Source organism: Protopterus annectens, chromosome 5.part0 (genome assembly GCF_019279795.1).
Source record: "Protopterus annectens isolate FY-2018-M chromosome 5.part0, PAN1.0, whole genome shotgun sequence".
Classification (NCBI taxonomy): Eukaryota; Metazoa; Chordata; order Ceratodontiformes; family Protopteridae; genus Protopterus; species Protopterus annectens.
The window spans coordinates 1,710,259,531-1,710,284,979 of record NC_056735.1 but is presented as its reverse complement, the minus strand read 5'-3'; the positions used below and the strand labels follow the sequence as shown (position 1 = coordinate 1,710,284,979).

At 39.1% G+C, this 25,449-nt stretch overlaps 1 protein-coding gene across 2 annotated transcripts in view; it reads right to left on the bottom strand.

The window, feature by feature from the left end:
- NR1I2 (nuclear receptor subfamily 1 group I member 2) overlaps positions 1-25,449 on the bottom strand; it is a 1,633,990-nt gene that overhangs the window by 91,062 nt on the left and 1,517,479 nt on the right. For both annotated transcript variants that reach the window (XM_044071501.1, XM_044071502.1), the window contains one exon: positions 2,804-2,920. In XM_044071501.1, coding sequence (XP_043927436.1) covers positions 2,804-2,920 — 117 coding nt within the window. The remainder of the gene's footprint in view (positions 1-2,803; positions 2,921-25,449) is intronic.

The window sequence follows — 25,449 nt, the reverse complement described above, 5'->3', positions numbered from 1 at the left end:
TATGGCCCAGGGCCCACCTTGGATTTTACCACAAATTACCCATTTGCTCACACAGCAAAACAATCAGATTCTTCACAGCCAGCTCAAAACCTTAAATCTGGCTGCATGGCAAATCACCTAAGCATCCAGCCAGCTCCTCTTTCCCAAGCAGTTATGGATATTATTCTGGAAGCTAGGAGGCCAAGCACCAGGAAGGCTTATTCGGACAAATGGAAAAGGTTTTGTGCCTGGAACCAAGCTAAAGGCCAAAACACAATTCAGCCTCACATGCCTCACATTCTACAGTATTTAACTGAGATGTTGCACAAAGGACTTTCTTTTTCTTCCATTAAAATCCATGCATCAGCTATTTCAGCCCACTACAACACGGATCCACCCTTATTTTCGCATCCACTTCTAAGGCAGTTCCTCAGAGGGGCAAAAAACATTAGGCCCCCCAGGAGAGCACCTACAACAACATGGGACCTCAATTTTGTTCTGGAAAAACTTACGCTACCTCCTTTTGAACCAGTTTTCTCTGCAGATCTACAGTTCCTATCATGGAAGACTGCCCTGCTGCTAGCAATAACTTCAGCTAGAAGAGTCTCAGAGATGCAGGCACTAATGGCAGTGGAACCTTTCCTCATTTTCCATCAAGACAGAGTTTTTCTACGAACTAATCCTTCCTTCATGCCTAAGGTGGTTTCCAGTGTGGCTTTAAATCAAACCATCCACTTACCCACCTTCTTCCCAAATCCACAGAACAAAGGAGAAAGACTCCTGCATTCCTTGGACATTCACAGGCAACTTCGTTACTACTTGGATAAAACTAAGGCTTTCAGAAAATCTGACCAGCTCTTTGTATCCTATGCTACAGCTTCACAAGGGAAGGCTATATCAAAACAGACCATTTCCAAATGGATAGGACATTGCATTCATTTTTGCTATACCCATCATGGAAAACCAGTTCCTGCTACCATTAGGCCCCACTCTACCAGAGCAACAGCTACATCTACAGCCTTCCTCAGGGGGGTTCCAACCAAGGAGATTTTGGAAGCTGCAACTTGGAGTTCAGTACACACCTTTACCAAACACTATCACTTACCACTTTACTCTAAGACTAGGGCGGGCTTCACCACTGCAGTTCTGCAGGGCCTTCTAGCCTCCTCTAACCCTATGTGACTCCTCCACCCATCCTTAGCTTTGGGATTCTACCCAAGTGTGATGACTGCAGCAGGGTAACACGATGAACATAGTACAGTTTTGTACCTACCATAAATGTAGATGTTCGAGTGTACACTCTGCTGCAGTCCAGGTTACCCACCCTCCATCCCCTCTGATCTAACTGGCTAAATCTCTACAATACCTTCCTGATGTATTTGCTTATAGCTGGAGGGATTTTGTGTTTGTGCAAAATTTACTCAATTTGGTACTAATTACTGACCACCTTTATGGGGGCACCTGACATCTCGGGCAAGAAAAACTGAAGAAAATGGCATAGAATGCATTATATATATACCCCTGGCACACTGACGTCAGGGAAGAAGCAACAGCAACCGACGCCGGACCAAGACTTTGGAATTCCGGCCAACTGCGGGACCACCTGATGACAGGATAACCCAAGTGTGATGACTGCAGCAGGGTGTACACTCGAACATCTACATTTATGGTAGGTACAAAACTGCACTTTGTGTGATGTCTCTTGGAAGAGATATTAAACTGAGGTCCCATCTGCCTAAACTGATGATAGCGCAAGTATATGTAAAAAGAAACTGTGTTACTTACAGGAAAAAAAGTAGACTATTTCCCTTATACTCTATGCAAACTACTCTTACTCAGTATGAATACCACCTCAGGTTTCCCATGGAAACAGAATACAAACCTAGTGGGAAAAAGTCAACAAATCTACGTAAATAAATAAAATAAATAATTATTGTACATATACATTTCCAGAATGCATTCCAACAAAAGAAAATATATTTTTCCTTATAACCAGATTAATAATATGGTATTCTGCTAGCATTCAGACTGATACTGGTAACACTCTAAAACACTGTCATTCAAAAGAATGTAGGGTTATATGTGAAGTGGATGACATTTTAAGGCTGCTGTTTTGTAATGGTTGAATGAATTAAGGTTTTGTTCTCACAATACTCTAAAATGCTTTCACAGTGTACTGCTGATGTTTGTTGTTTGACAGATATGTACATTTCTTTTACTGTAATTTCTTTTCTGATGTATAATGTAATATAATTGCTTGTATTATTACGTGCATTTCTTATTATATTTTGTTAGGCTGTTGTAGGTGACTCTTGGCCTAGGTCATAGCACATGATCAATTAATTTACCTGACAAAAACAAGTAGTAAATAAATAAACTTACAGTTATACCAACAGACATAAAAGACATGACTAATTCTGGGCTTAAAACAATGCAAAATCTGCAGTTGAAGACTGATTTAACATACATAATTAATTTATATATATATATATATATATATATATATATATATATATATATATATATATAAATCAGCTGAAACATTTTATGATAGCTTGCTTTACTGCTGTAGAAAATATTTTTGTGCATACATGGTTTGTGAGATGCAGATTTGTGTACATTAACATTATCTGCTAACACATTTCACAGCAGTCTTGATCCATGTGCATGACTGCAGAATGTTTTGTGGTTGCAAAAAAAAAAAAAAAAAAAATATATATATATATATATATATATATATATATATATATATATATATATATGTTTATACATATTAATGGTGTAATCAATGCCAGCAAAGAGGTGTTTGCACCTCCAAACTTACCTGGGGAGAACAGTGAGATGGCTTGCATGAGTACATACTCTTCATCGTGTAACTCCAAATCCCTCAGCATGTAGTGAAATTTTAACAAAGGGTCAAGAAGTATACGTTGAAATCCAGCTACAGAGGTACAGTGAAGTAAAGAGAAAAATCCCAGTTATTCATGTGTCATTAATAAAAGTTTCCTTTAGTTCTTACCAGCCCTCTGCACCCGCAGTTAGGGTCATTCCCACATTATGAAGGGTTCCAGTTAAAAGACTGAATGATTAATCATAAGACTCCATTTGTCTGCATCAGAAAGCAATGTAATTTAGATATAACAAGACCTCAAATGGCTTCAGTGTGCTTCATTCTCTGCAAGGAACAGGTTTATTTTCTATTAATTTATTTGCATTTTGTTGACTGGGTTAGTCCCACTAGGCCAATTGCTTTTTAAATTTCCAAGAAGCCACTTTGCTATTTCAAAAGCAAAGCAAAATTATATAATTTCAATCCTTCTAATCTAAGAATTCTCACAAATAAAACCCAGAAAATAGTGGACTGATACTGTGACACCAGAACCAACCCAGTAAGTACAAACCCTTTTTACAGTGGTACAATCAGACAATTTAAAAGTTGCATTTTAAAGTCACTTCTGTATTACTGTCCTCCGCTCCACCTTGCATTTAGAAAACAATATGCATCTCTCCAAATGTTGTCCCTCACACAAATAATAAATGTATGTAACAGTTTTAGCTTTGCTCCCTACAAAACTAGGAAGCATTCTTCACTATAGGTAGCCATATCTCTGTCTATGTTATGAGCAGGTACATGTTATAGGCATTACGTAGACAGCCATGGCCATATTTTGGCCACAGTAAGTTATAATGTTTCTGAGGAATGCTTACAATTGAACACAGAGTATGTCTGACTATGACCTCTCTTTTTTACAGACATTTTTGGGAGAATGAATGTATTTACAGCTATGTACTTATGTAGTACTGAGACGTGTACTTCAGTAGAAGTTATTTTATTTCTGTTCAATTAAGATGTAGACAATTTAGGCGCAGAACACAAATTAAACACATATATGACATCTGGGGCTGGAATGTACTGCTCAAGTGTTCTTTAAAATGTTAAAACATCCAGCTTCACTGTCCATTACACTTCCAAATTGCAGTTTGAATGTTAAATTAGAAAATACCTGTGTTTGTGTATCATATGTTCATACAATGATCTACACACAACTGCCTTGGAGTGTTGGCAGCTCCAGGAAAGGATCAATCATTCTACTCTATTTGTGGGGGTGGGGAGCGATGTTATCCTAGCCACATACACCGGGCCACCAGGGAAGGAGTAATATGTGGTGAAGGACACCATCAGTCAGTTTATTCATCAGGAATATAAAGGAGGTCATTTGGGAAGAGCAGATATGAGGTGAGATTTGGGAATCGGAGAACCCTTCCATTCCCCTGCCAGGCCTAGGGTGATCAGATGACTCCATCTCTTTCCTCCCCTTTTCAATGCATGAAGTGGTCAGCACTTCTTCTCTGCACTGCCTAATACTTTTTATGTTGAAAGATGCTTGCCTGGCTTATCCATGAGGGTACACTCACAGTCCACCAAAAAGAACAGGAGACAGAACAGAATCATGGGAACATGATTACAAAAGAACCTGTGAGGTTACATCAATAACATTTTTGTTTATCCAGGTGTGAGCTTTCACATAAGGCTTAGCAGTTCTGCCGGTAGATTGTAGTTGTTCAGAGATTTGCAGAAATATGTAAATTTTGACAAAATACCTACTCAGTTTATGAATAACTTTTAATACCTCTCTAGTTGTACTAAGCAGAGGTCTAGTATCAGTTAATATGTCAACTATTCCTCTAAGACCCAGTTCATGAAGAGACACTCTGCCCCAGCTCCCCATGCCAGGACAAGAAAGGGCACTAGGAAACAGCAGACCCCTTCTAAACCTGCTCAAACTCCTGCACAGACACCTCCCTTTCAGGACAGGGCAGGTAGCCTGTGACTACCTGCCTTCACTGCCCCCCCAGAATCCATTCCTCTGTCTCTAAGGCTCTCTCACTGTCTTCCAGTTTGGTTTGGCAAATCATCACCTCACACAGATGGGTCCTTTCCATCACAGAAAAAGATTATTTTATGACCTGGATCAATTTCCCTTCTCCCAGGGGGATTCTCCAGCCACCCAAAGATCAACTTCCACCTTTCCAGCCAGACATAAGGCAGCCTCCTTTCACAAGGAACCATACAACCAGTTCCTCTAGCAGAAAAAGGAAAGGGATTCCAGACTCTTTTTAGTTCCCAGGAAGGATGGACTTGGAGACCTATCCTGGATCTCTCTCACCTCGGTCTTTTCTTACAGGTACCCACCTTTCATATGCTTATCCTTCAGACCCTTTTTCCTTTACTGATACCTCAGGGATTTCTAGCCACCTTGGACATAAAGGATAACTACCTCCATATCCCTATAAGGTCCAACTACAGGAAATATTTATGCTTTGCTGTTGGTTCCTTACATTTTCAGTTCTCGGCCTTGCCCTTTGGACTTTCTATGGCTCCAAGGGTCTTCACCAAGTGTCTGGCTCCAGTCGTTGTCTTTCGCAGGGTTCAAGGGATTCATGTTTTCCCACACCTGGAAGACCTACCGAGTCAGGAAGAATGCTCCAGATCCTTGCAGACCCAACTCCACCAAGTCATCTCAGTCCTGCAGGCATTGGGATTCAATATAAACTTCCCCAAGTCCAACCTGAGTCCTTCCCAGAGCCAAGTTTTCCTAGGCTGCAGGATAAGGACAGATGCCATGAGGGCATTCCTTCCACCCCAAAAAGTGGAAACCCTGATGCAATATCTGGCCTCCATTCTCAAAGCCACTGCTTTCATAGCCAGACAATATTTCAGACTATTGAGACCACTATACCTATGTTGCCTCTGGCAAGACTCCACATGAGGAAATAGCAATTGTACCTGAATTTCACATGGACCCAACACTCACACCCCTTGGACTACAGCATCCCCTTCATTTCTTGCCCAAGGAAAGAGATTCTGTGGTGGTTGAACCAAGTCACACTCAACCCAGGACTTCCATTACAACCCCTTGCACCAATCCAGAAAATGTACACAGATGCCTTAGATCTGGGCTGGGGGAATATTTTGGCCGGACTGAAAGTGCAGGGTACCTGGTCACACATCTTCAGGTGGGAACACATCAACAGCCTGAGACCTTGCAGCCTAACATGGAGTTTCCCCTGCAGGCAGTTTACATCCCTTCAGCTCAGAACATTCAGGAAAACACCTTGAGCAGGTCCATGTCACAATCCCATGAATGGATGCTTCACAGGGATGTGTTTCTGGACATTTTGCACAGGTGGGATACATCACAAATGGATTTGTTTGCCTCCCCTCTGAACAGACAGTTGCCACTGTTTTGCACCAGGCTTTCCAGTCCATTAGCAAGGTCAACAGACGCTTTTGCAATCTCATGGAAGGGGATGTTTCTATATGCATTCACCCCCCCTTTCCCATTACTTCAAAAAGTCCTGCTGAAGATACAGCAGGACAAACCACAAATCTTGATGATGACTCCCTTTTGGACAAGACAGCATTGATCCCCCCCTCCTGAATTTAGCCAGGGGCAATCATCACAAGTTACCTCACAGAGTGGATCTACTCACACAGGACAAGGGATCCCTAATCCATGCCCATCTGGAAGCTTTGAATCTAACCCTGTGGGTGATAGAATTTTGATCCCTTCTAGACACCTTTACACTGAGGACATGCTAACAGTCCTGCAGGAGGCCAGGAAATCTAACACTAGGACAATAGGAGATCTTATTTCATAGGTTCATAGGTAGGTACTAGGCTATTGGCCCTAGGGCCTATATAAGCCTAGCCAAAAACTTACCCTGGCTTTCGCCACCCAAGAAAATTATTTTCCTGTGCCCTTGTCGAGCAGAGCCACAGAAGTGATCTCCAGGGTGAATTTCCTATTTCCTATCCAATCATCAAGATTTTTTTGAAGAGTGCTAATGAGGAGCTTTGTTTGATATAGATAGGTAGTTTGTTCCAGAGTATGGGGAAGTCTCTGGGACAGGAATCTATCCTTAAAGCCTGTTCTGTTTATTGTGGGGGCAAGGTTTAGGTCCCTAGAGCATGTAGCTTGGAGGGATTGGGATTTCTTTAAGTGGAGCATGTCCAACAGCTCTGGGTTTCACATAGCTTTGTATGTTAGGCAGAGATCACCTCTGAGCAGGCGATATGCGATGGAGTAAAGCTGATGTTTTTGAGACGGTCTGCGTAGAGCATCTGTTTGAGGCCAGTAATCCTCTTTGTGAAGTATTTCTGTGGCCTTCCCAGTTGTTGTAGATGTCTTGTGAGGTACATACCAAAAGGGGCATTGTACTCTATAACGGGTCTAATGAGTGACGAGTAGAGGGGAACAATGACCTCTTTTTCCTGGATGAGAAACCTTTTGTGATGAGGTGTGCCACGTAGAAGGATTTCCTGACTACTGTGGCAATGTGATTATCAAAGGAGAGACTACTGTCCACCTGTGTCTCAAGGTCTCATCACACTTTCAGTGTTAAGTAGACTACCGCCTATGTGGTAGTTCATGGGTACAGAGTTTTTACCAAAAGAAATGACAATGCACTTTTTGGCATTGAGCTTGAAGCCATGGCTTTGACACCAGGCATCTGTCTCAGTGAGGCCCTTTTGTAGGATGTCCACATTGTTAGGAGTTTTGATTATGGCTCCTAGTTTGCAGTCATCTGCGAACTTCATTAGCCAAAGATCTTCTGTGTTAGCCTGTACTTCAGAGAAATAGATACCAAACAGGAGAGGACCCAGGACTGAACCCTGTGGTACTCCACTTGCCACTGGTCTGAAGTCGGATTTGGAGTTTGCTACTTTCACAGTGTGGGCTCTGTCAGTGAGCTAGTTGGCAACCCATCTTGTGACATACGGATTTATATTAAGTTTAGTGCGTTTATCTATAATTCCAGAATGGGGGATGGTGTTGAAACCCTTGGCGAGATCTAGATAGGCTATGTGAACCACCTTACCCTCATCTACTGCTTTGGTGACTGCTTCAAAGAAGTCTGTTAGGCTTGGGAGACATGATCTTTTACAAACCCAAACTGGGTGATGTCCAGAGTTTGGAGATTACCAATGTCTTTGTTTATAAGTTCCATGATGATACATTCCATGGCCTTGCAGACCAGGCTCTTCAGGCTAATAGGGCGGTAGTTTCCAGGGTCCGTGGTGGATCCCCCTTTGTGGAGTGGGATAACCGTTGCTGTGCACCATTCAGTGGGCACAAAGCCTGAGGTGAGGCTATGAATGAACGTGTTACTTAGTTAGGGTGCGAGTTCGTTCTGTAGTTCATGTAGAACGCAGCCTGGGATGTTGTTAGGTCCCATGGATGCTGTCTTCTTGGCTTTGGAGAGTGTGTTTTTTACCTGTGCAGCCATGATTACAGGAACTTTGCATTCTTCTGGTATAGAGATGGGTCTTTTGGGGGTGAGAGGGGGTAAAATTATCACTGTACCTATCTGCCAGGATGTTGCTAATATCAGTTGGTTCTGTATATTTAGTGCCATTGTGCTGTAACTCAGAGCAGATCTGAGTGTTGCCATTGAGATTCTTGACATAGCTATAGAATTGTTTGTGGTTGTCTTTAGAAACAGTGGCGATTTTGTTTTTGTAACTAGCTTTGGAGGACTTTATGAGGGATCTCAGCTTCTTACTGAGGCTGACCAGGGAGTTCCTCCAATCATGGGATTTTACTCTTTTTTGCAGCAGTTTCTTTCTTATGTTGTACAGTTTGTTTATGGCAGGGGACCACCAGATTGGCTTCCTTTTTTTGGAGGATAGCATCTTGGTTCTGTTAGGGATAGCATGATCCATGCACTCATGTAAGTGCTTATAAAGTGCATTTGTGTAGGATTCAGCAGTCGTACCTCTATTGTCCGTCTGGATGGATGTTGTGAGGTTTGCCACTTCTGTCTTAAGAAGCATGAAGTTAGCTTTGGAGAAATTTTTTACGGTGGTTTCCCTAATGGGGGGTGGGAGTGGGATGTGGATGTCTAGAGTGATTAGCTTGTGGTTGGATCTGACCAACGACGAATTGACCGCTGGTGTGGAACACTGGTTGCCCATGTTGGTAATGACCAGGTCTAGGATATTGCTGCCCCTGGTGGAGGTGTGGATAAGTTGATCCAAGGCACTGGAATTTATGAATTTCAGAAAACGTTGAGCAAAAAGAGTTGGTACATGAGTAGTTTTCCCAGTTAGTGGTGGGGTAGTTGAAATCACCCATTATTAGGGGGTTGGGTTGTACCCTAATATTTTCCAGTGTATCAAGAAATGAGGAGTGGGACTCATGGGGCATGGTGGGGGATCTGTAACAAGCTACAATTTGGATTGCAGTCTTGCCCAGAGTCAGTTGCACCTGGAGAATTTCAGATGCATTATGCTGAGCAGCTATCCTGGAGGTGTGAATATCCTTGGTGAATATGGACACTCCTCCACCTTTAGTGTTTCAGTCTTGGTTTTGTGGCCGAAAAGTGTGGTAAGAATTGTAGCCTGGTATTGCAGGGGTGCTCTCTGGAGCCTTGAACCAGGTCTCAGTCACTGCACAGATATCGATGTTCTCCATTTTCAGGAGTGCCTCGAGAGAGTGCATTTTGAGGTTTAGACTTCTAGCATTGAGTAGCATTACCTTCAGATTTTGCATGCTTGTATCTGTTCTGTTAATATTGTCAAATGTTTACCTCCCCTCCACAAAACCACCTTGATCCATATCTACTAATTGTGGCATCACTTTTGCCATTCTTTTAGCCATTATAGACATAAACACTTTATAATAATGGTTTAGGATTGAATGGGCCTGTATGAAGCTGGATCTGATGGATCTTCACCTTCTTTAGGTATTACAACTACCACCACTTTCTTTCAGGATGTTGGTACTTGTCCTCTTCTTAAAATACTGTTAAAACATTCTAGATTTTTATCAGTTTTTTTTCTTTCCTAGCTTCCAAACTTCCACAAAGTTTGGTTATACAATACCATTTTTATCTCATGTCCTCTTATCCTGTTAGTAATTGAGCCTTCTCTACTGCTAACTTTGTCACATTTAATTCTTCCACAAACATTTCCATTTGTACCTTTTCTTGATTTCCATATTTCTCTGCTTTATACAGACATTTATAGAATTTCCAAAATATTTCTAATACATCTACAGGATCCCTTGTTATCTTCCCTGTTATAGGCTCTCTAAGCTTAGTGACAGCCCTTTCTTCTTTCTGTTGCAGAAGTCATTGTGCTAAACATTTTTCTGCTCTAGAGTTATCAAGAAATAGTTGTTTAACAGCAATCTTTCTAAACGCAAGTATATTATTGAGATCATCCCTTATTTCCTGTTTAGCGTTCTGCACTTGCTCCTCTTGCTCTGTGAAATTCCCCCTATTTTGCAACACCTTAACATTTGTCAGTCCCTCTAAGTAATTCTTGTTACTTCTTAACTATATCTCCCTTTCTTCTATTTCCCCCCATTTTTAAACTTTTCTTTAATTTTATTCCATGCCCTAGCTATATTTTCAGAAAAAAATTCTATCTTCTCTAATACCTCCTGAATAATTTCCACTACCCATTCCTTACAGGAAAACAATGGGATATGATTCAGAAATGCTCAACATTTCTGCACTTTTCCTCCCTATTTCATGATCTCACTACAAACCACAAACATTGCAGTGTTAAAAAAATGTTAACTCAATTGTTTTCCTGAAATAGTACAGTGCCTTACCATACTCTATTGCTTTCACTTTTGAAAACCATTTCTGACAGCATGGAAATGCTTGCTGCTATTGGTAAAATGTTGACATCAGGATGGCTATATATTAACAGTAGTTTTTTGGCAATTTCCATCCCCCATTGATGTCAGCACGATGGTATTTGCATTCTATTGAAAAATGATAAAGACCCACCCATTATGTGATGTCACAACTCCATAGTCCTTCCCATGCAGTAATTGGTTTAAAAGCAGTTGCATTAAGTCTGGAACTCCCTTTCTTACTTAGTGTTGTATTTTGCTGTTGTACCATATCAAAGTTTCTCTTCATCAGCCAGTATTTCTTACTACATTCCTGTATCATTTGCTAAAAGGTGAGATTTTAAACTTTTACTGTCCACATCATAATTTCTACAGTGGATTTTTCATTGCAGCTTATATTTTGGCTTTCTAAAAACAGTTTCCCTACCATGTGCAGAAGAAGGTAATGTGTTTGAAATGCACTCTACTGTATGACCTAATGCAAAGCATGCTTAAGCCATTTGTGTAGTTTTCTAATTTCCCTTATTAGTGTGTAACTTTGGTGGAGTTAAATGCAAAGCATGTGGCACAACTCGTTCATTCGTTTAATGGGTCACTATTGTTCCTGCACAAACAGTGAGCATGTGTAGCCTTACATTGAGCAAAAGCAATATACAGTCTAAAGCTGTTTTTTTTTGCTTACCCTTGAGAACTGTTGTGGCAGTGCAGGAACTTTAAAAATTTCATTCTTTTGAGAAGAGTTTGTTTTTTTACTGGACCACCTGAAACTTACAGGTCAACGATCAAGGAGTGGAAAGCATTTGCTTTTTCTAACAGTAACCTACTTTTTTTCCGTTCGCATGTGTTTTGCAACTGGGCTATATTTGAAGTACCATTTTTTTTCTTTAACTTTAATTTACTCCCCCAGAAACTCTTCTGCTTATAATTTTAGATGAAGCCAAGGATAAAGGAGAAGCACCAGCATTTGTGCACATATTAGTGTTTGTTGCATTTTTTCTCTTTCCTTACTTTGTGATCGCATTTTAAATTGTATAGCTGTGGGCCAAACATAAAGGGACAGCAGTTAAAAAGTATGTGAATATGGCAACAGCATTTATGCAGATATTAGTTGTAGTCTCTGTATTTGTGGAAATTATTCATCTTGGTGGCAGTGAAATGACTGTACATACGTGGACATACTACTGAAATCATCGGGGGAAATTTTTCATGTTAGTGTCATTTGAGTGCTTGAACATATGTGGAAAAACTACCGGAAGAGTCATTGGGAGAAGTTTTAATTTTGATGTCAATTGAGTGACTGTACTCACATGGACAAACTGGAGAAAGGTTTAATATCGGTGTCATTTGAGTGCTTGTGCATCCGTGGGAAAACTATCAGAAAGGTCGCTGGGGGATATTTTTCATTTTGCTGTCAATTAAGTAATTATGCATACAAGGGCTAACTACTGGAGGGATCGCTGGGAAAAATTTTCATTTCGGTGTCATTTGAGTGCAGGTGCATCCATGGGAAAACTATTGGAAAGGTCATTGGAGGATAGTTTTAATTTTGTTGTTAACTGAGTGCACACATGGGCTAACTATTGGAGGGGTCTTTTGGGGGAATGTTTCATTTTGGTGTCAGTGAAGTGCTTGTGTATATATGGACAAACTACTGGAGGGGGTCATTGGAGGAAAATTTTCCTTCTGATGTCAGGGTAAGTGCATTTGCATACATGGACATACTAATGAAGGGTAGATGGGGGGGTGTTTCTTTTTTGCGTTTGTGCATACATGGACATACCACTGAAGAAATCACTGGGGGAAGTGATTCATTTTCATGTCAGTGAAGTGCTTGTGCAAACATGGACATACTAAAGAAGGGGTTCTTGGGGGAAGTGTTTCATTTAGGTATCAGTGAATTGCATTTGCATACATGGACATAATAAGGACAGATGGGGTGAAGTGTTTCTTTTTGGTGTTTGTGCATACATGGAGATACCATTAAAGAGATCACTGAGGGAAATGATTCATTTTAATGTCAGTGAACTGCTTGTACATGCATGGGCAAACTGCTGAATGGGTCATTGGGGGAAATGTTTCATTTTGATGTCATTTAAGTATCTGTGTAATTTGACAAACTACCAAATGGGTCGTTGAGGGAAGAGTTTTATTTTCATGTCAGCAAAGTACTTTTGCATACATGTTCACACTAATGAAGGGGTCATTGTGGGAAGTGTTTTTTTTTTTTTTTTTTTGCTGTTTGTGCATACTTGGACATACCACTGAAGAGATCACTGGAATCACTGGAAGAAATAATTAATTTTAATGTCGGTGAAGTACTTGTACATATATGTGCAAACTACTAAATGGCTCATTGGTGTAAGCTGCTCATTTTTTGTCAGTGAAGTGTTTTTGCACACATGGCAAAACTGCTGACAGGACCATTTGGAGGAAATGTTGCATTTCAGTGTCAGTGAAGTGCTTTTGCATGCAAGTGCATACTAATGAAGATGGCTTTGGGGGAAATGTTCCTTTTGGTGTTTGTGCATACATGGACCTACTATTGAAGAGATGACTGAGGGAATGATTCATTTTTTATGTCAGTGAAGTTCTTGTGCATACATAGACATACTACCGAAGGGGTTGTTAGGAGAAATGCATTAATTCAATGCCATTTATGTATCTGTGTAAATGGACAAACTACCAAATTGGTCATAGAGGGAAATGTTTCATTTTCGAGGTAAGTGAAGTGCTTCTACATACAAGGATAAACTACTGAAGGGACCATTGGAGTAATTCTTTCATTTTGGTGTCAGTGAACTGCTTTTTGCATATGTGTTCATACTAATGAAGGGGTCATGAGGTAAATGTTTCTTTTTGGTGTTTGTGCACACATGGAGATACCGCTGAAGAGATCAATGGAGGAAATTACTTAATTTTGTGTCTGTGAAGTGCATGTTTATTTACTTATTTGTTTATTTATTTGACATTTGTTAACTGGGTTAGTCTAACTGGGTAGAGACCCTTTTCAGTGGAGACCCGAGGTAAAAAGCTCCACAACAAAACAACAGATAGTAAACATTAGTAGGTAACAATTATAAAATTGCTTAACAGGATTTAAAAAATGACATTTATAAAATTACTAACAGGATAATCAAAAATATGTACATGAGAATACCAAGATATATGTATTTTTTATGCAAGAGAGACAAATAAATAATTAGAAAAACAACAAAATGTGTAGTGCATAATACATTTTTGCCAAATGTACGACAGATGGAAAACTGCCTAAATAAGGTGTATAATAATGCAGGAAGGTTATATAAAAGTAGGCAACAGGAAGAAAAAAAGTCACAGGCATTAAGTAGGGGAATAAGCACCTATGTAGGTGGTATGCAAAAGAGTAGGATAGTAGAAGCAGGTTGGACAACAGTTTGCATTATTATAGTCTAATTAGATTTTACAGATGTTGCAGTTAAGAGAGGATGAGAAGTAGGTAGAATCCATAGCAAGTAGGAAAAATAATTTATGTTGGGTTATTGCAAGGACATATCCATGAATTGTGGTATGTATCTTTAAGTGCTACTTTGAAGGAGCTGAAATTAGTGATAGATCTGACATGTAGTGGTAGTCTGTTCTAAGCATTTGAGACGGAGTAGCTGTAGAGTAGTTTGCCAGTATTTTCATTAGGCTTATAAACTTGCAATAGATTCTGTTGAGAAATACGGAAAGCACGGATGGGAGTATAAGGCTGGATAAGAGTATAGAGAGAGAGGCAGAATTGACTGGTTATGTAAGACTGAGTGAGCTGTGAGAATCTGGCGTAATAGAATTTGGTATCAAAATTCAAGCCAGTGCAGGTTTTTAGGGTTATACAGTGATGAGTGTGATATGGCAGATTGGTAGCAAATCTAGCAATTTTCTTATAGTTAAGTTCTAGTTTAGTTAGGAGATTAAATTGAAGATTTATAAGTATGGGGGCTGCATAGAGTGGGGCATAGGAAGGCTTGGGCAGGGGAGAGTCTGGAGGACTGAGTGAGATATTTTCTATGTCTTTATAGGAGTCCAAGTTTTTGATGAGTCTTTTTTATGCATTGCTGAGTATGCAGATCAAACTTTAGCTGGTCATTGATAATGATACCAAGGAGTTTGGTGTGAGGTTTAATGGAGATAGTAGTGTTGTTCAGTGAGGAGACAGAGAAGGTAGTCGTGTGATGTTGGAGGGTAGTAGGGAGAAATAAGAGAAGTTTAGTCTTTTAGGATTCAATGCTAGCTGGTTAGAATTAAGCTATCTTTCAACTGAGTGAATAGACTGTTGGGTAAGGGTATGAAGGTGAGTAATGTCAGAACAGGAAATTATTGCGCTCATCTGCATATTGAATAATGGTAGAGAGCTGGCAGGAGGAGTAAATGTCATTAATAAAGATATTGAAAATTAGTTGTCCAAGGATGGAGTCTTTGGGAACCCCAGTTTGGAGAGGGAGGGAGGAAGGAAGGGAGAGTTGCTGGGTTGTCATTTAACAGTCTGTGTAAATGAACACCTACTGAATGGGTTGATGAGGCAAATGTTTCATTTTGGTGTTAGTGAAGTACTTTTGCAGACATGGGCAAACTACTGAAGAGATTATTGGGATAAATCTGTCATTTTGTTGTCAGTGAAGTGCTGTTGTATACATGGCCAAATTACTGACAAGGTCTTTTGGGGGAAATGTTTCATTTTGGTGTCAGTGAAGTACTTTTGCATACATGTTCATACGAATAAAGAGGTCACTGGGGAAAATGCTCCTTTTTGGTGTTTATGCATACATGCTAATACTAATGAAGGTGTCATTGGGGGAAATGATTAATTATTATTAATACAATCTTTATGCCAATTCCATTGGAAAACTATGGAATTCCCTTCCCAATAACCTAAGACTAACTACCTCTCTCAGCCAGTTCAAAAGTAATCTTAAATTATTCTTAAAAGCTCATTGGCTATGTCCTTGTACTAAACCGGGCTAGTCCTAAAAGTCCCCTATCACCCTCATGCCATTTCCCAATGCCCTCTCTCTCTTCTCTTTTTCTACTAGACCCCTACAATAGTACGTTTATAATGTCTCTAGTTCCTCTTGGACTGCCTTCTCCTCATAACTACTTTGAGTGATTTATGGGATAAAAACTTCATCCTTCTCCTCTGAGCTTATAATTTAAATCCTCAATATTGTCTAGAGTATCCCTATTTCACTTACCTACATATCACTTGAATACTTAATTTATGGCTATGTTTAAATTGTGTCTCTTCCTACCATGTTATCAAGAACTTATGTTAAGTCATGTATGTAATGTCAAAGTCTTGTTTTTTACTGTGGAGCTTTTCTCCCCAGGTCTCTGCTGAAAATGGATATGTATCCAGTTGGACTAACCCGGTAAACAAATGTAAAATAAAATAATAAATAAAAATTATGTCACTGAAGTTCTTGTGCTTACATGGACATACTACTGAATGGGTCATTTGGGTAAACCTTACATTTTCTGTGTCCGTAAAGTGCTTGTGCGTACATGGATAAACTACTGACATGGTCACTTGGGGGAAATGTTCCATTTATTGTCATGAACATTCTTTTGCTTACATGTTCACACTAATGAAGGGGTTGTTAGGGGAAATGTTTCATTTTGGTGTTTGGCCATACATGGACCTACCACTGAAGAGATCACTGGGGAAATGATCCATTTTAATGTCAGTGAAGGGCTTGTGCATACATGGACAAACTACTGAATGAATTGTTGAAGGCAGAGTGTCATTCTGGTGTCAGTCAGTGAAGTGCTTTTGCATACATGAACAAAGTACTGAAGAGGTCATTGGGGTAAATCTTTCATTTTGGTGTTACAGGAGTGTTTTTACATACATGGACAAACCACTAAAGGGGTCATTGGGGGAAATGTTTCATTTTGGAATCAGTGAAGTGCTTTTGCATATATGGACAAACTACAGAATGAGTTGTTTGTATAAACCTTTAGTTATTTGTGTCAGTTAAGTGCTTTCGCATACATGGTCAAACTACTGATATGGTCATTGGGATGATGTTTTATTTTGGTGTCAGTGAAGTGATTTTGCATACATGTTTATACTAATGAAGGGGTCATTGCAGGAAATGTTTCTTTTTGGTGTTTGTGCATACATGGATGGACATCCAACTGAAGAGATCACTAGGTGCAATGATTCATTTTCATGTCAGTGAGGTGCTTGTGCATACAAGAAAATACTACTGAAGGGGCTCTTGGGGATCAGTTTCATTTTGATGTCATTTAAGTATCTGTGTAAATGGACAAACTACCAAATCGGTTGTAGAGGGAAATGTTCCATTTTCATGTCAGTGAAGTGCTTGTGTATACATGGATAAACTACTGAAGGGGTAATTGGAGTAATTCTATCATTCCAGTGTCAGTGAAGTGCTTTTTGCATACATGTTCATACTAATGAAGAGGTCAGTGGGGTAAATGTTTATTTTTAGTGTTTTTGCATACATGGAGATACCATTGAAGAGAACACTGGGGGAAATTATTTATTTTCGCGTCTGTGAAGTGCTTGTACATATATAGACAAACTACTAAATGGGTTGTTGGTGAAATTTTTCATTTTGATATCATTTTAAATGCCTGTGTAAATGGACATCTACTGAATGGGTTAATGAGGCAAATATTTAATTTTGGTGTCAGTGAAGTGCTTTGGGCGGCCACAGTGGTGCAGTGGTTAGCATTGTCGCCTCACAGCAAGAGGTTCTCTGGTTCGATCCTCAGCTGGGGTGTCTTCTGTGTGGAGTCTGCATGTCCTCCCTGTGGTCACGTGGGTTTCCTCCGAGTGCTCCGGTTTCCTCCCACATCCCAAAGACATGCTGCAGGTGGATTGGACACTCTAAATTGGCAGTAGCTCTGAGTGTGTGTGTGTGTGTGTGTGTGTGTGCCTTCTGTGGAAGGTTGGGTGCTGGGCTGGCAACTCGACACTGTAAAACTCCACTGCCAATCATGAGTGGACAGGTGATCCACTGTGGCGACCCCTAACCAGGAAAAGCCGAAAGAAGAAGAAGGTGTCAGTGAAGTGCTTTGGCATACATGGACAAACTACTGATGTGGTTGTTTGGGTACATATTTAATTTTGGTGTCAGTGAAATGCTTTTTCATACATGGACAAACTACTGAATGGGTTGTTGGTGTAAACCACTCATTTTTTTGTGTCATTGAAGTGCTTTTGCACACATGGCTAAACTACTGGCAAGGTCATAAAAGAGTGACTTTATTCCACATAACACAAAGCAAATCTGACACTCCTTTTTATTCATAGCTTCATAGATTGTTACAAGGCTAATGACCCGGGGGGACCTTTCTAGGCCTACCCAGGTTCCCAAAAGAATAATGATCTCCTGTATTCAAATAGTACATCGAGGGCCAGGCATTTATAAGCTTTCTATGTTCACAGGGGACATGGGAGCCAAGCCTAGTGTAAATTTCCTATTCACCATCCATTGGTCTACATTGCACTTCACATGGATGGGAAGCTTGTTCCATAGGAGGGGCAGTCTTTGGGACACATATCTGTCTCTTCAGCATATTCTGTTTAAGTCACAGACACAATTCAGGTCCCTAGACCTTGTATTTCTGGTAGTCTTTGACTTACAAATATGTAGGAGATACATAAGTGTGAGTTATATGGATGCCTTGTAAGCCAGGCATAGATCACCCCTCAGCAATCTATAGAAGACTGAGTAGAGGGAAAGAGCTTTAAGGAGCTCTGCATAAGACAGGTTTGTTACACCTTGTATTCTTTTTGAAAGGAACCTCTGAGGTCACTCTAGTTGCTGCATATGACTAGTTAAGTATATACCAAAGGGAGCACTGTACTCCATGATGGGTCTGATAAAGGCAAAGTACAGTGTGATAATGCCCTCTTTTGACCCAGATGCTATGCCCTTATTTATAAGTTGTACAACAAAAGGATTCCCTCACCACTGTAGCCATGTGTTGGTCGAAGGTAAGGCTACTGTCTACATATGTATCCAGATCCCTGACCACTGGGTCGACTATTAGGGGTGTATTGTAAACTGTGGGTGAGGGAGGTAAAATGGAGTTTCACATGGTCGACTGCCCTAAGCCAAGTACTTTTATGGGTAAAGGTGTAAAGTCATGTGAGAGCTGTGACCATAGCACTGTCATTGTACTTTAGAATAGTGGACATTTGTGAGTGCAGCATCTAATACTGCTATTTATTTCAGGTAGGGTCTGTCTCATACTAGAAATATTGATGGGAAATAAGTAATGCATTCCATCCAGGCAAGGCACTATTTGCCTAGTCGTTGCATGTGCTTGCATATGTTGTTTAATTCAAGTATAAGAACCCTGTCTTTTCAATAAATAAGCTTACTTTCATTGTAATAAGTAATATGGAAGCTTTAAAAATGCCCATACTGGTGTCTGGGAATAGAAAAGGGAAGGTAATATTACAAATATAATTAGAACAACACTTTAACTACACCCCAAATATGACTGTTACTGAAAAGGAATGCATGCTATGTGTATAGCAAGTCTTCGAACAACTAAAATGACTGGAATCTGAAACCAGAGTGAATGGACCTCTGCATATTGACTTTAATGTGTGAAAAGTCTGAGCTGATGCATTAGCAATGGTTTTCTGCAATAAAATTCTTGGATCAGTAAACTCTGACAGGTCCTACGGTCACAAGAAAAATTAGTGGGAGCAAGTACTGACAATACTATGGTAAGAGGTAAATGGCTTATGACCATACAGCTGAAATGTCCTTGACTTTACATAATGATCACTATTGTATAATCACACTTTGGACATGTCCCTCACTATTTTTTATCAGGTAAAGTAATGGTGATTTCTGTAAGTCTGTGATACATTACTCTTAAATGACATGTTGATGCAAAAATGTAAGTGTATTGAAATAACAAAAAACATTGTTCTGGGTTTACAGCCTATTTGTCAGAATTTATTAGGGGTCTGGCTTTATAATTCCCAACTGCTATGGTGGATGTGTATCTATTATCATTTCCTGGCATAGTAGACTATACTTTTCATATTTTTGTATATATAGTCATATTTATTTTTCTTATTTCTTATTACATCACTGGTGTCTCTCATGCTTTATTGTACCCTAGGTATTCCACTAGCAAAAATATTTATGCTTTTTGCAATTTCATTTGTACTAATGTTTTATTTGATGTTTAACTCTCTGAAGTTTTTCGCCCCAGGCCTTTACTGAAAATGGGTATTTATTACCCAACTGGACTTTCCCGGTTAATACATATCATTACATAAATAAATCAGAAATCCCTGAGAAATGGAGTTGGAAGGATTGCCAAACTATGTGTTGGTGATTACTAGGGAGTATGAATTAAATTTCAGGGCAAAACAAACCTATAATGGTGTAGCAAACATAACTGTCCCACTGTCAGTAGGAAAAGGCAAGTCACCTGCTTTGGACTGTCAATCACAGTGAGTGGGTGAGTGTGGGTGAGTGGGTGAGTGAGTGTGGGTGAATGAGTGAGTGTGGGTGAGTCTCATTTATGGATGAAATATCTAAATTTTGTAAACTTTGTTTTTGTTTTGTCATATTGCTTTACATTGCCCTACCGATATGTGACAAAGTACAAGCAGAAGCACAGTAACAGCTGCAAAAACTAAGAGCATAAATTTGCAATAACCATGCGTATGCATTAATTGCATGTTTTTACATAAGAAGCAGATGTCTGTTACAATTAATTGACAACACTACATCAGATTACAAGAAGTATGCAATACTGTAATTTTTTAAATTATGTCTTAAAAAAGCATGTTGGTGCTGTCGTGCAAGTCTGTGAAATATTTCATGTTTATAGTGTGTCATTTGTTAGCTATTTAACCAAACGGGAAGGAAAAATAAGTGGGAGTTTGATGCTTTGCAAAACAGTGATTATTCCCAGTGCTATGTAGCTTGGTTCTAAATTTGACAGGAGGAGTGCAACAAAAAAAGTGTCTCACTGTAAGGAGGGAAAGGCTGACAAGAAAACAGTACATTACTCTGGTCATCTGCTGTGAGCTGTCAATCACATGCAGATAATGGGTCAAGTTACCCTTAGCTCTTTGACAGCTAGGGAAGGTAGGTGTGAAGTGGGAGGGGAGATGCCTTGAAGAACTAGATTTCAGCCTTCACAAAAGAAAGCAAGTTAGCATTTCTAAGAAACAAAAGCGATAAAATGCACTTTTCAGTTCTGTTCTGTAGCATTTTTCACTGCTTATGTTTGAAGTAGTCATTGAAAAAGGATAACATTTTAACCAAAAGTAGGGGACTTTAAGACAGCAGTGAATGCCTGTTAAGTCAATGAAGTGACAGCAGCTTAAGGAAAAACATGGTAGATCTGATGCAATTTTTTGGAGACAAACATTGCATTCTGGGATACTTAGAGGCAGAGTAAACAGTCTGAATTATTTCAAAATGCCAGCCCCCATGTAGTCAGAGTCAGAAATTGCATATAAAAACATCTAAAAAGCTCTAAATAGTCCCAGAGTGCTGTTAAAATGTAGGAAACACCAAACCATGATGAAATAAATATGTTTTTTAAGTCTGACGGTGCGGTTGTCCTTCAATAGCTCAAATTACCTTTAGCACTTTGACAGCTTCAGAGGTGAGGTGTGAAGGGGTAGGGAGGGCTACAACTCAGGCATCACAAAAGACTGAAAATTAACATCTCTAAAAAGAAGCAGTAGTAAAAAGCTCCTAGAAAGGGTGTTCTCTGGGATTATCTCTATTTGTCTTTTAAGGAGTCATTGAACAGCAACAAATGTTAATTAAATTTGACTGACTGAGACAAAGCAGGGAATGCATATAAAGTCAATGCAGTGAAAGGAGCTTTGGAGAAAAGACGCCTGTGTGATGCACTATTTTAAAGCTGAACACTGCATTGTGGGATGCCAAGAGGTACAGTAAAAAATCAAATTTCCTTCAAGATGCTGGACCCCATGTGGAAAGACTCTGAAATTACATATAAAAATATTTTAAAAACTGTAAATTGTCCCAGAATGGTGTTAAAATGTAGGAAACATCAAAACATGATGAAATATTGTGTGTTTTTTTTCAGTCTGCAGGTGCAATTCTCCTTTAACTTCCTCTCTTTTCAACAGATAGGTGGGAAAACATCAGTGTCTCATTTTTATTTCATTACCCTGTGTTTTTATTTTACTTATTATTGGCAATGATCTGAAATAGTTATTGTGTGCAAATCAAGACCTTCAATTAAATGCACATGTTCCTGTAAAATGTAGATTCTGTCTAGCCTAGCCCAGTTTTTGTATCATGGGGAATACTATGTAAATTCACTCTGAACTCCTAGTATTGAATTCACAACTGGAAAGGCCTCAGAAATACCTCACTAAAAGAATCACAGGCCTAAAGCAGATGCCCTACGCTGACCGCCTTAAAAAACTCCAGCTATACTCTGTTGCATATCGTCTACTCAGAGGCAATCTCTGCTTAACATACAAGGCCATGTCAAACCCAGAGCTGTTGGACATGCTACACTTAAAGAAATCCCAATCCCTCAGAGCTACACGCTCCAGGGATCTAAACCTTGTCATCACAATAAACAAAACATGCTGGAGGGATAGGTTCCTGACCCAGAGACTCCCCAGTCACAGGAATAGATTGCCCATACATGTCAAGCAGAGTGCCTCTTTGGACCTCTTCAAGAGAAACCTTGACGATTGGATGGGAGAAAGGAAATTCACCCCAGGGATCATGTCAGTCGCCCTGCTAGACAGGGGTCCAGGAAAGTAAATAATGTGGGAAGAAATAGCCAGGGAATTGTTATGGCTAGGCTTGTATAGGCCCTAGGGCTGATAGCCTAGTACCAACCTATGAACCTATGAACATCTTCTATGCCAAATATTTTCATAAATTTCTTTAAAAATCTACCCTCTTTATTATATTTTCCCTTCTGGGCCCCCCAGACACATCTTCACTATTGCAAATCAAATTCTCATCCCCACCTATAAGTAATATTCCTTGCTGAAAGCTGATTATTTCTCCTGGAATTTTCTTAAGCTCCATTACAGCAGTCTTAGGTGGAATATAAATACATGGTAGCATAATCCACTTCCCTTGCCAGTAGCCCCTTAGTACTACAAATCTACCATTATTGTCTTTTTTATCCTCTTCTATTACTATTAGAGCTCCTCTTGAAATTAATATAAGTACTCCTCTCTTACTTTACCACAGGTATTCCACTGAATAACCATCCAGAAAACCTTTCTTCATCAAATTCACACGTTCAGTTCTTTCCAAGTGTGTCTCCTGTAACATAGCTAGTCGCAGTCTACATATTTTAATATAGTTCACTACTCTTTCTTTTTATATTTACCTGTGAGTCCATTAACATTTAAAGACATTATAGAAAGCATCATATTATTGAGAGATTATTCCCACCTTTTATGTATAACAACTTATTTGTTAAATGTCTAGTTTCAGCTTTTGTGTTACATACATGTACTGTTTAGCAGGTTAATCTTTTATACAGTTGTTTTTGTCATCTCCATTTGAGCCTAAGTCACATCTTACAGAATTTTTTGTTTTATTGAAAACCCTCAAACAAAAAAACACACACACACACACATGCACACACACAATAGCCCCCTAAAACATATTAACTTAATAATAACACACAAAACCATATACATCTTCAAATATTGAAGTTTTACCCTCCTAATAGGAACAAATGTTCCAAACTAATAGCTGCACACACAGACTTGAGCGAACCTAAAATAAGTTATCCATGCTAAGATGCATGGTATAGCCTGTGATTCTATTAAGTGCTATCTTGTTTTGTTTTATCTTTACAACTCTCTCAGCTTGGAAAATACTTGAATGCTTTCAGAAAACATTTTCTCCAAGCCATTTCTCTTTATCAGATTGTTTGCTAGAAACATAAGAACCAGACACAAAACTGTTTACTAGGAAAAAAAGCCTTATAATATTCAATATTATTTTCCATTTACTTGCTTTCTCTTAAAACATGTCACTAGATTAAGCTGATGGATTTAATCTAAGTCATTCCCCTGTGCAAGAATGAGAAAAAAAACACTATTTTTTCTATTGTCATGCTCCTTTAATCAGATATTTTTTTACATTGCAGTGCCTACATTTTTAAACAAGGTGAGAGAAGAAGGGAGAAAGAAACAAAAAGAAAAAAAAAGTCAGGAGCATCTATTTACATTAGTGTCTCCATTACACTTAAAAATAATTAAAACAAACTTTATAACATGCAAAGAAAATCATACAGTATTTAAATAATACTAATAAGAAAAACATGTTTTACTTACAATTAACCATCTCCTGAGTATTCTTACGAACATTAATGACATGAAGTAGGGTATATGCTTTGTAGTCCCCTACAAGTATAACAATGTCCAAAAAAGTCCTATATTTCCAGATATTTTTGTTCTGTCATGTTTCACAAATATAATTATTGCTTTGTAATCACACATTTGTCAGTTTCCAAGTTATTGATTTTATTCTCCAAATGTTAATGACATGAAGTAGGGAATATGCCTTAAAGTCCCCTGCAAGTTTAACAAAGTCCAAGAAAGTTCAATATATCCAGATTTTCTTGTTCTATTCCTGTGCATCTCCATCTCTGATATCCTGTCTCTGTTTCATTTCCAACATACTGCCGATTCCTCTAGTCAACTCTTATGCTTTTTTCTCCCCTCTCTCAAGCATTTTCCATTAAAATACTGGAAAAGGTTTCACTGACATAGTCTTTTTGTGGTCTTTATTACCAGAAGAACAAAAATCAAAATCTCCTTCTGTTTCACAACTCACTTTTTTGTTGGACAAACTTTTGTATTTTCTTTCTTAGCATGTACTTCATCAAAAATGATTTTGTTCCTCTAGGGAAAAATATTTTGAAGACAGCTGGGTACAGCAGTTTGAAACTCACACTTGCTTCTTGACATTCCCTGAATAATAGGATAAATGTACTCCTCTTTTGCCTGGTGTAGAATGAGCAGTCATTCTCCAGGAACACTCTGCTATCTCCCACTTTTAGTACTTTGTCCTTTTGCCACAGTTTTGTCAGAATCAGCTCATTCTGTTGGTAAGATTGTATCTTTTCTACTAAAGTTCTAGGTTGTTTGCTCATAGTCAGGTTTAGAGCATACACACAATGTGCTATTTCAAGTAACAATTCCTGTTGTGAAATACCATTCCAGTTGCTTATCTGTGCTTTCATAAAATTAATACAGTCTGCTCCTTCCAGCTTTTTGGGTACAGCAGCAAATCTCAGGTTTTCCCTACATGCTCTGTCCTTTAATTCTATTATTTTTGAAACATCTGTTCTTGTGCAGTCTTATATTCAGCCATCCATTTCTTCATTTCAAACTCTGAGTTTTGCAGTTTTATTACCTTATCTGAATATCTGTTTAAAGCGTCTTTCATTTTTTCCAACCTTTTATTGTTTGAGTTGAAATACTCCATCAACGTTTCATTTATTTTAGTCAGGCCTGTGTGCATTTGCCTTATACTTTCATCTAGGTTACTGGAAGTCATGTCTGGAGCTTGCACTGCTTTTTGCTGAACAGCTATACTACTTTTCCCAGTCAGTGTTTTTGTTGCCTCTTGTAGCTGATTTTTCTACAGGTCCTCTGTATTTCTTTTTTCCTGGCATCCAGGCAGTGCACTTACCAGCCATTTATTGAAATTTACCCAGAAATGTAGGTCCACTGACTTTGTCTGCTAAGTTTCTGTTTTCATACTGGGAGAGCTGCAGTTAAGGTGTTACTCTTTATCCAAGATTTTAACCTTTGTCA